General features: G+C 39.3%; 1 protein-coding gene across 1 annotated transcript in view; it reads left to right on the forward strand.

Annotated features, from left to right (window-relative positions):
- Nucleotides 1-10708, forward strand: part of LOC115933782 (aldehyde oxidase 4-like) — a 72266-nt gene that overhangs the window by 22364 nt on the left and 39194 nt on the right. The window contains 6 exon segments of the mRNA XM_031008849.2: nucleotides 104-184; nucleotides 2785-2929; nucleotides 3186-3278; nucleotides 6062-6213; nucleotides 7979-8072; nucleotides 9503-9612. Coding sequence (XP_030864709.2) covers nucleotides 104-184; nucleotides 2785-2929; nucleotides 3186-3278; nucleotides 6062-6213; nucleotides 7979-8072; nucleotides 9503-9612 — 675 coding nt within the window.

Raw genomic sequence — 10708 nt, forward strand, 5'->3', positions numbered from 1 at the left:
TGTTGGGGGTGTCAGAGATAGAGGCCCTCACTCTGAAGTCTCACAGATCCTGTACCTCTCTCAGTAACCCTAAAGTATTTGTATTTTGTTTTGTTTTATTGAGATGTGCACCAAACTGTATGATGAAGATGAATTCCAGCCCTTGGATCCATCCCAGGAGCCTATATTCCCTCCTGAACTGATAGTAAGATACTTTACTTTTGTTGTCTCATAACATGATGTTGTATATGCCTTTTTATATTACACTATAGAATTACCGAGTTTTAGACATTAAAAGTTGGAAGTGTGTCCAACGCGACAATGGAGGTATAACCTATTTTCAGAAACTTGTTCAGTTCTACTATAAATAATTTAAAGCTGGCTGCTTAGAAGAATGGTGCTGCCAGGATCTCAGAGATACTTTGGTTCAACCCCCTCTGCTGAAGATCCTGAGGTCAAAGTGTAGGTGACTTTCTCAAGGTCACACAGTGACACTGTAAGATATCTTACAGGCATTTTGGAAGGTTGGTGAAGTAAAAATCAAATGATACTTAGAATAATGGCATTACACTATTCACACAATTAACCTCTATGGTTTCAACTCAGTGGAAAGAGAGACAGAGAAAAATAATACAAGTACTGTGGTATGCCCAGCATTCCATTCCATAACTATGCCTTAGAGAGAGTATGAGATGAGAGATAGGATTCTACTAGCTTCTCAGAAGGTTTCAGTCCCCATACACCACGCATAGTGTGAGAACTTGGTATTTTAAAATTATAGGCATAGATATAGATGTATACATGTGTATATACGAGGGGTCTTCAACAAGTCCATGGAAAATTCATATTATGAAAAAACTGCACATGGATTTCAACATTTTTTTCACCAAAATAAACTCCTACTAACTTGTTATAACACATCTGAATAGGATCTAGTCTGAGGCACTAAAAAGAATATGACATCTGTTTAAAAAGAGCCCAAGTAACATGAATTCTGCTCAAATTGAAGCAAGAACAAACATCAAATTTATGGTGAAGCTTAGGTGGAAAATGGTGAAATCATCAATGCTTTACAAAAAGTTTATGAGGACAATGCCCTCATGTAAATCAACAGTTTACAAATGGATAACTTGTTTTAAGAAAGGATGAGATGATGTTGAAGATGAAGCCTGTAGCAGCACACTACCCACATCAATTTTCAAAGAAAAAATTTATCTTGTCCATGCCCTGATTGAAAAAGACTGGCAGTTAACAGCACAAACAATAGCCAACACCATAGACATCTCACATGGACAACACCATAGATATCCCAGTTTACACAATCCTGACTGAAAAATTAAAGTTGAGCAAACTTTCCACTCAATGGTTACCAAAACCGTTGAGCCCAGATCAGCTGCAGACAAGAGCAGAGCTTTCAATGGAAATTTTAAACCAGTGGGATCAAGATCCTGAAGTAGTTCCTCAAAGAATTGTAACAGGAAATGAAATGTGGCTTTACCAGTATGATCCCAAAGACAAAACTTAATCAAAGCAATGGCTATCGAGAGGTGGAAGTGGCCCAGTCAAAGCACAAGGGGACCAGTCAAGAGCAAAGGTCCTAGCAACAGTTTTTTGGGATGCTCAAGGCATTTTGCTTGTTGATACTCTCTGGAAGGCCAAAGAATGCTAACATCTGCTTATTAGGAGGATGTTTTGGCATCCTCCTAAGAGACTTTTTTCAAGCTTTAGCAGGAAAATGCCCAGGAAAGCTTCCCCAGAGAGTCCTTCTCCACCACAGCAGAGAATGAGCTCCTGCTCATTCCTCTCATCAAACAAGGACAATGTGGGGAGAGTTTTGGTGGAAAGTCATTAGATATCCCCCTTACAGTCTTGATTTGGCTCCTTCTGACTTCTCTGTTTCCTAATCTTAAAAAAAAAATCTGTAAGAGGCACCCATTTTTCTTCAATTAACAACATAAACAGACTGCACTAACATGATTATTTCCAAGACCCTCAGTTCTTTAGGGATGGACTAAATGGTTGGTATCACCACTTACAAAAGTGTCTTGTGATGGAGATTATGTTGAGAAATAAAGTTTATTTTTTATTTTTATTTTTTAATTCCATTTCTCCACAAACTTTATGAAGTCCCTTCATATCTAAATATGTATGTGTGTATATGTATACACATATGTATATACTTATGCATGTATATATGTATATGTATACATATGTATACTTGTATATATGTGTATGTGTATACATATATATGCACACACAACACACACATATATATACAACACAGTTGTAAAAAATTCCATTTGCACTATTCCTGGTGAAAGATTTAAAGGATTTTTTTTAAGGTTAATTTTGCCTATAAGCAACTTTGTCCTACAAAAAACAAAAACAAAAACAAAAACAAAACAAAAAAAACCCACCTGATCCCCCTAATCCCCAAAGATGAGCCCGCTCTGAGTCACTGTTAGAGTAGAACCAGAACCAGAAGCCTGTGATTTAACTCCTGACTAAGCCACTTTCACAATAGCCTGCTGCTTCCTCTTCACACACTCACTTCACAAACAGAGTTTATTCTATATCCAGTCGTCAATGGACACCTGTCATGATGCTTATTCAGTGGTACCCACACAGATCTTATTAGTCTGGGTAGTTTCAAACAGACCACCCTTTCCTGATCCCTAGAAGTTAGGATTCTTCAGAAAGTTAAAATGACCAGCAGCCTACTTGGATGCCCAGAGCAATAGATACACTCACAGCTTGTTGTTCAAGAGCCTTACTTGAAAACAAATTGGCTTTGCTTCTCTGCAGAGAATGGCAGAAGATCCAAACAAGAGAAGGCTGACCTTCCAAGGGGAGAGAACCACATGGATCACCCCTGTGACCCTGAACGACCTTCTGCAGCTGAAAGCCAATTTCCCCAAAGCCCCGCTTGTCATGGGAAACACAGAAGTGGGTAGGTGGTTGTTACCCATGTTCTTTAGTCTAGACTAAGTAGCCCAAATATCTGTGTTTCTTTTTAAACTGTTCATAAATGCAATTCATTTTTATTAATGATATTTTTGGTCCTTTATAACACTTTGGGTCTTCTTTTGCAAATGAATCACTTAAGTCACAATTTGCCCTCTGGCTTATCAGTAAATGACATCTATTGGCATTCGTTGTCTTCCTTTTCAAATGTTTCTAATTACTTTAAACACTTTTCCCTTCAGGACCCAGCATTAAATTCAAAAATGAATTCCATCCAGTTTTTATATCTCCACTTTGGCTTCCAGAACTTCATTTTGTGAACACCACAGATGATGGTAAGCACCTTCTTTTTCAAATAAGATGTAATCTTTGGTGTTGGTGGGCTGTTGGTAATGGATTACATGCACTGGGCAAGTGTGAGCACTTCGTAGAATATCTTACTTCATTTATTCATTTATTCAGTCAAAGCTATTTGTTGAGCACCTACTCTGTGTCCTCTATGATCTTTTCCAAACTGACCCACTCAGCTGTGTCACTGGGTACTACATGTCATAGGAGCCATAGTGGTGGGAAGATGCCGCATAGCTCGGCCAGGTATGGAGGGGTTGAACAAATAAGAAAATTTAAGACATTTGCTAGCAGTAGCAAAGGTTCTTGCCACACATTACTCCTTCATTCACAGATTTGTCAAAGCTATTCCTACACCCACACACACTCACTCACACACACACACAAGAAGTCTGGGCCACAAGATTTGAAATATAACTGTGAACAACAGCCTTATTTATTTTTACACTCTTTTCACAGCTTACCAAGTGCTTTCACATCTCTTATGTCTTGATCCTCATGATAACCCTGGGATGTGGACAAAGCAAGTAGCCTTCGTATTTCCATTATTCTACCAAAGATACAGAACCAAAGGGCTTAGGTAGCTTCCCCCAGCATCACACAGCTAACATATGGCCAAGTCAGGACTAGATCCTAGGTCCCCTCACTCCTTCCACACCTCGCACTGAATAAGGCTGTCTGAAAAACATATCCCACCATCCACTACCCACATTAAACCTTTAAATGGAGAACAGGCTATAGGAGCTAAAACTCCAATAAAACAGGGCTCTCTCAATGTCTTGAGATGAGAGATCTCAAGTGGAAATCAAGTGGATAATGTCTTGCTATCCCCTCTGACCTGCCAAGCTGAAGTCAGTCTGCTTGTTCATTCTTTTACCCATTGGAAAGTCTGTATTAACAGACTCACAGGAAGAGATGGAGCAAGGGGAGGCCAGCCAGGTATGGGAGAGGGTTGGGAGGATGGTGTGGGGGGGTATTTAGTTATTTTTAGTTATTTTTAAAGTTATTTTAAATAAATGTATTTAGTTAGTCATTTTAGGTTTAGTTATTTTTAGAAGGACAGGGGAGGTGGAGCCTGTACAACTAGATCAGCGTTTCTCAACCTTTTCTTCATTATCACCCCTGTAAGAGCAATAGGCTTTGTTTCCCGAATCATCCCTCCTTGAAATTTTAATACCACAGATAAACTGTATATCTGTTTATGTACATTCCTTAGGTTAGAGGTAACCAGGTCCATGCACGTTTGTGTCTTTCCACAGAGTCAGGCTTTTGTTGATGCTATTTCAATCACAAAAGCCACTAGCTACACGGAGTTCCCAAGGAGGCAGTTCTCCTTAGTACCTCCCGTTCACTCAGTAGTCACAGCCATGGGCACACAGGCTCAAGCCACTCCACAAGACAGTCAATATTGCAAACCATACATAATAATACACTTAGTCTATATGTAAATGTTGTAAGTTAAACATTCCACAGTGAAGTAACATTTAGCATCAAGAGGGAAAAGATGGAAGAAAGGACTAATGAACCAGTGCAGGGGGAGGGAAGAAGACAAAAGGAGTCATTCTCTGAGCTGGGCAGCCCATTGGTCTTGCAGGGAAGAGTCTGAGGTCCCTTCAGGGCAGACGCTGAGTTTTTATCATGAGTGACTGAAAGCTGAAGTCAGTTAAAACTGCCGTTTCGAGCTACTGAAAGCCAAATCTTTTATAGTCACAGAGTGTTCTGGCAAGAACTGATAGTGGAAGAGTGTGCTTGTTTGTGTCCTTATCTGGTTGGATGTAGTCTTTATTTTTTTATTTGTTCACTAAACAAAACATCTTATCCTTGTTGGCAAAGTGCCCTATGAAATATAAAATAGAGTCTTCTTCTAAGACGGAGTTAGTTATGTTAAGGGTGTTGAATGCAAATAGGTGCTTTACACATAAGAAGAGTGAGATTTTGGGCTGGGCACGGTGGCTTATGCCTGTAATCCCAACACTCTGGGAGGCTGAGATAGGCGGATTACTTGTGCCCATGAGTTTTAGAACAGCCTGGGAAACATAGTGAGACCCAGTCTTTTCAAAAAATGTAAAAATTAGCAAAGGCTGGCTTGCATCTATAGTCCCAGCTACTCCAGGAGGATTGCTTAAGCCTGGTAGTTGAAGGCTGCAGTGAGTTATGATCGTCCCACTGCACTCCAGCCTGGCAACAGTATTGCCCCCATTGAGAATACATGGAGTAGATGACATCACTACTCAAATCATACTCTGTAAGCACACCCACAAACAAAACTCTGACCCAAGGTACAGGAAGGTATCTATTATTGTCACCTATTGTTGTTATCTTTTTGATAAGAAAGCAATAGGAAGAGATGGCTGGGGAAGAAGGGCTGATGGAGAAGAAGGGCTGATGGGCAACACACATTGTGCAGGTCAGCTCCCACTTAGGCTTGCTGATCTTTAAAACATCTTATAGAACCATGGCTTGAATTTTCATAATGGATCAATTTATTCACGAAAACTAAATTGGAAATAAAGGAAGTAATAAATTTCAGATATCTGTGGTTGGTATGTGCTAAAATGTATGGCATACATGACTGTATACATGACTGGGGAAAAGGATTTGGTACTTAATATTTGGAAATAAAGCAAGCTGCTAGAAATATCTTTAATATCTTTGGGTTTTGTCATTCTAAGTAAATATGAAAAGAGGAGATATATTTAAAAGACCATTTGCACGCAACCCCTTCTGGTTACAGTTCCTTTAAGCTGACATCTCACTACTGTGTTTTCAGGGGTCACAATAGGTGTGGGATACAGCCTGGCCCAGTTGAATGATGCCTTACATTTTATCGTTTTGGAGCAACCGAAGGAGAAGACTAAGACCCATCGAGCTCTGCTGAAGCATCTGAGGACACTTGCAGGAGCCCAGCTTAGGAATATGGCCGTATGTTCTCTATTGTTCTATGAGATAAGTCACGGTTATAGACAGTCATACAGTTCTGTTCAGTTTAACAAACATTCCTCTGAAGAGGAATGTCAAGTCAATGTTGAACAAGTCTGTACAATATGAGTGTGAGCATGTATATGCCCAAGGTGAAGGCATCACATTGAGTGTGTATGTGCAAAGCAAGTAACACATGGTACAGCAAAACTGTGGTGCTGGAGCCACAAGATTCTGGAGAATCTGCTTGACCTCTGTAAGCCGCTGTTTCTTCATTTTAAAAATTAAGGCCCAGTGTAAGGGGAGATGTTAGTCAAGGGGCACAGAGTTTCAGTTAGACAGGAGAAATAAGCTTTAGTGATCTGTTGCCCAACATGATGACTATAATTAATAATAATGTGTATTTCAAAATTGCTAAAAGAGTAGATTTTAAATGTTCTCACCACAAAGAAATGATGAATACACGAGGTGATACTTTAATTAGTTTGATCTAATCATTCCACTATGTATACATATATCATAACAGCACATTGTACCCCATAAATATATATAATTATTGTCAATCTAAAATTTTTAAAATAAAAGTAAAAACTATAGACAAAAAACGTAACACCAAAATTTAAGATAAAAAAGTCACACCAAAATTTAAGATTCAACCAAATAGACTATCTCTAAGGTCCAAATAGACAATCTCTAAGATCTCTATTTAACCAAATAGACTATCTCTAAGATTCAACTAAATAGACTATCTCTATGTCCAGCTCTAAAATTCCACGAAATATGTCTTATCCAAGGTATAGTAAACACAAGCCTGCATTTCCAAAATACCCCTGTATGGCTGGTTCTCCTCTTAGGCCTTTGCACCAAGGTGAATTTCTAAACATGTGTACCCCACATGTCCGTTCTTGGATACCCCCCAGTTGTTTAGCTTTATAGAGCTTTCTTATTATTTAAGATTTAAAAATGATTAGTTTGAATCATCCCTCATTTCACACATGATGGGCAGTTCAGCAGCATTTAGTAGGGCCAGGAGATAATTCCCGTCTCCTTATTTTCTCTGGCCCTTCGGCTGATTCTCAAAACCCACTGTGTGTTTTCACCTTCTGCATCTTCTGTCCCTTTTCTGAAGCACGTTGCTCCTCTCAACATCAACTTGTCCCCTTAAGTCTTTCAAAGGCCCACTGTTCAAGACTGTGTGTGAAGCAGCCTTTACTGAGGCTTAGGGCAGCAAAGCAGCCTCTACTCCCCAGCAGCACCGCAGGCATTTTGAATGCGATGCTCCTATTCTGGTTCTTTAGGTTTCCCCAGGCTCCAGTCTCTCTACCTACCACATATTGGTACACACTTTCTTCCCTCTAGCTATATCCCCTCTTCTCCCTAACCTGCTGGCACCAGCCCCTAAATTCTCATTCATTTCCCTCTTTGTCTATCCTCATAAGTAAACATGCCTATCAAGGAAGGCTTCTAAACAAAGACAAATGCATACTAGGGTCAGTTCTCAAAGAAATTTTCCTCTTCATTGCACATGGAAGAGGAATATTTTCTCAAGCTGTGAGTTTGGATGGGGTCAGGAGTGGGAATCTTGTACAATATATTATCTGTCTATTTAACTGCCCCCAAACCCTGCCAGCTCTTTCAATGAAGCAAAAAAAAAAAAAAAAGAGAGAGAGAATCAAAAACTTAACACAAGAACCCTGTATACATAATTCTGCATTTGTCAAATAACTAAGTATAGCTTTTAAAATGCCATCTTTTTTTTTTAATTTAGACTTTAGGAGGACATGTGGTGAGCCGGCCTAATTTTTCTGACCTAAACCCCATTTTAGCAGGAGGAAATGCTACCATCAATTTGATATCCAAAGGTAAGAGACCAAGCTTTACTCATTTTTTTTTGTACTTATCACTATCAGTTATATAGCTCCTGCTGTAAACCATGAACTAGGGACCCAAGTACTTCTAATTTAGATTCATAGGCTATGTTTACATTACCTCAAACCTAAGGGTGAAACTGTGACCAATTATCCTTCTCTCCGGCTGTTCTATGTGTAGTAGGTCAGATACTTTACTGCATCTGACAATTTTTCTTAAATATTTGGCCACATTTATGAGCAGTCTAAATTGCAGTATCAAAGCGGGTGAAGAAAAATTAATGAGAAGTATCTCTGTGGCTTTAAAGGTTTATGCCATATTTTATTGCAGAGATTCATAAAGATGGCAATTTTTCTTATAGGACTTTTTGTTTTAAACAAAATCAAGTTTGTGAGGCATATTACTTATTCCTCCTCTCTTTATTCAAAGACACCATGAGCTTTGTGGAAAGAAAATGATTTAAACTTAAAGAAATAAAAATAACTGCATATTATTCATAGGGCTATTAATGTAAGATAGCTTCTTGATTAAAATTACATTTAAAAATTATGGGTCAAATAACAATATGGTAAGCTGTGTAAAATATATATATACACACACATATATGTATACATGTATACACACACACACACACACACACACAATCATGTATAAAAATTTTTTAGCCAAAAACAGACCACATACATGACAGTGGCTCCATAAGATTACATTAATAACACCATATTTTTGCAGTACCTTTTCTGTGTGTTTAGATATGTTTAGATACATAAATATTTACCATTACGTTGTGATTGCCTACAGTATTCACCACAGTAACATGCTGGGCAGGTTTGTAGCCTAGGAGCAATAGTTACACCCTGTAGCCTAGTTGTAGCTGTTACTACGCAAACCTAGATGGTATGGTAGGCAGTACGCTACACCATCTAGGTTTGTGTAAGTACATATTCTATGATATTCACACAACAAAATCACTTAACTACACCATTTCTCAGAATGTATCCCCATTAAGTGTCGCATGACTGTCGGGAATCCCATCTCTGCCACCAGTCCCACCTCTGGTACTTTGCAAAGGTCACTCAACCTCTCTGGAGCTCAGTGTTCTCATTTGTGAAATGTATACATTGTCCTAGGTTGTTTCCAAATAGCTTTAAAGCTCTTCGAGGCCAAATTTTGTGAGTAGCATATAATCGTCTATAAGAACCAGAAATGACTTTGCAGCTTATCTGACCAACCCTGTCACTCTGAAGCTGAGGACCCCAAAGTTTCCATGACTTGCTAAAGGAGGCCCAGCTTGGGAGCTGGAGCTAGAACCAGACATGGATCCCAGCCTGCACCCTCTTTCCACCACACATCACATCTGTCACTGGCAACATATTCTCCAATTTGATGAGCTCATCTAACCAAGGGTGATTTTCTCAAACAGAAGGACAACGGCAGATTCCTTTAAGTGGTCCTTTCCTTGAGAGATCACCTGAGGCTGACTTGAAATCAGAAGAGATTGTGTCGTCTATTTATATTCCCTACTCTACTCAGGTGAGGGTTCCCTGACTCATTCCCCAGCCCGAGGGAAGCCCCGCTGACCAGTGCAATGAGCCTGCAGACAGGCTTCCAGGACAATGCTCTAGGGAGATTTTCTGGGCTGCCACACAGGGAGGGACAAATTTCCAAATGACCATTTGATTTGCTTTCATATCAGGGCCATGTTATGACTTTTATGGGCCCTAGGCACTTTTGCCTTTGTGAATCTCTTCCTCCATAAAAAATAAACTGTATGCCTATATAGCTATATCTAGATATAAAAATATGATTGTAGCAATATGAATCCAAGCTGCATTCAGCGTCTTATATTCATTATTTTTTTATTTTAAAGGATTTTTTAAATTTCTACTTTTACTTTAGATATAGGGGCTACAGATGCGGGTTTGTTACATGAGTATATTGCGAGATGCTGAGGTTTGGGATACGGACTGCATCACCCAGGTAGTGAACATATTACCCAATTGGTAGTTTTTCAACTCATGCCTTCCTCCCTCCCTTCCCCCTCTAGTAGTCTGCAGTGAATTAAAAGTAAAACATTTCCCTGGGCCCCTAAAAGTATCCTAGACTCTATCTCACATGAAAGGTTCTCCTCTTGCAAAGCCAGCCTACCTAAAGGGCACACTGGCAGTGGTCTGGTAAGAATATATTACCTAAAAGGCACACTGGCCTTGCAAAAGGAGAACCTTTCATGTGACTTGAATTTTCGGTCTCAGATAAATACACATCTTACCCAAGATTAAGTAAATCCAGTCAACATCATCTACAGCAAGTTTCTGGCAAACTGAAAGTTCATTATCATAAAATTACCTCCAAGTCAATCAACATTTATTAACCAAACAAACAGTTTAAATAAAATTATTTACTTATTAACCACCTACCAATCTATATCCCAGGCACAGTATGGTAAACCCAGAAGACACTAAGGGTTTATGACACAGAAGGGGTCCTGTCCTTGAAGATTTCTAAATCTAAGAGCAAGAGCTTGAAGTAGGAAATAACTAATACCCTCAGATAGGAAATGAGTGGACAGCGAGCCACTCAGAGTAGCTCTGGTGATGGGAAGAGCCTGTCCCTAGAGGGAGGAAAGGGG

The sequence above is a fragment of the Gorilla gorilla genome, chromosome 11 (assembly GCF_029281585.2).
Source record: "Gorilla gorilla gorilla isolate KB3781 chromosome 11, NHGRI_mGorGor1-v2.1_pri, whole genome shotgun sequence".
In the NCBI taxonomy this organism is placed as follows: Eukaryota; Metazoa; Chordata; class Mammalia; order Primates; family Hominidae; genus Gorilla; species Gorilla gorilla.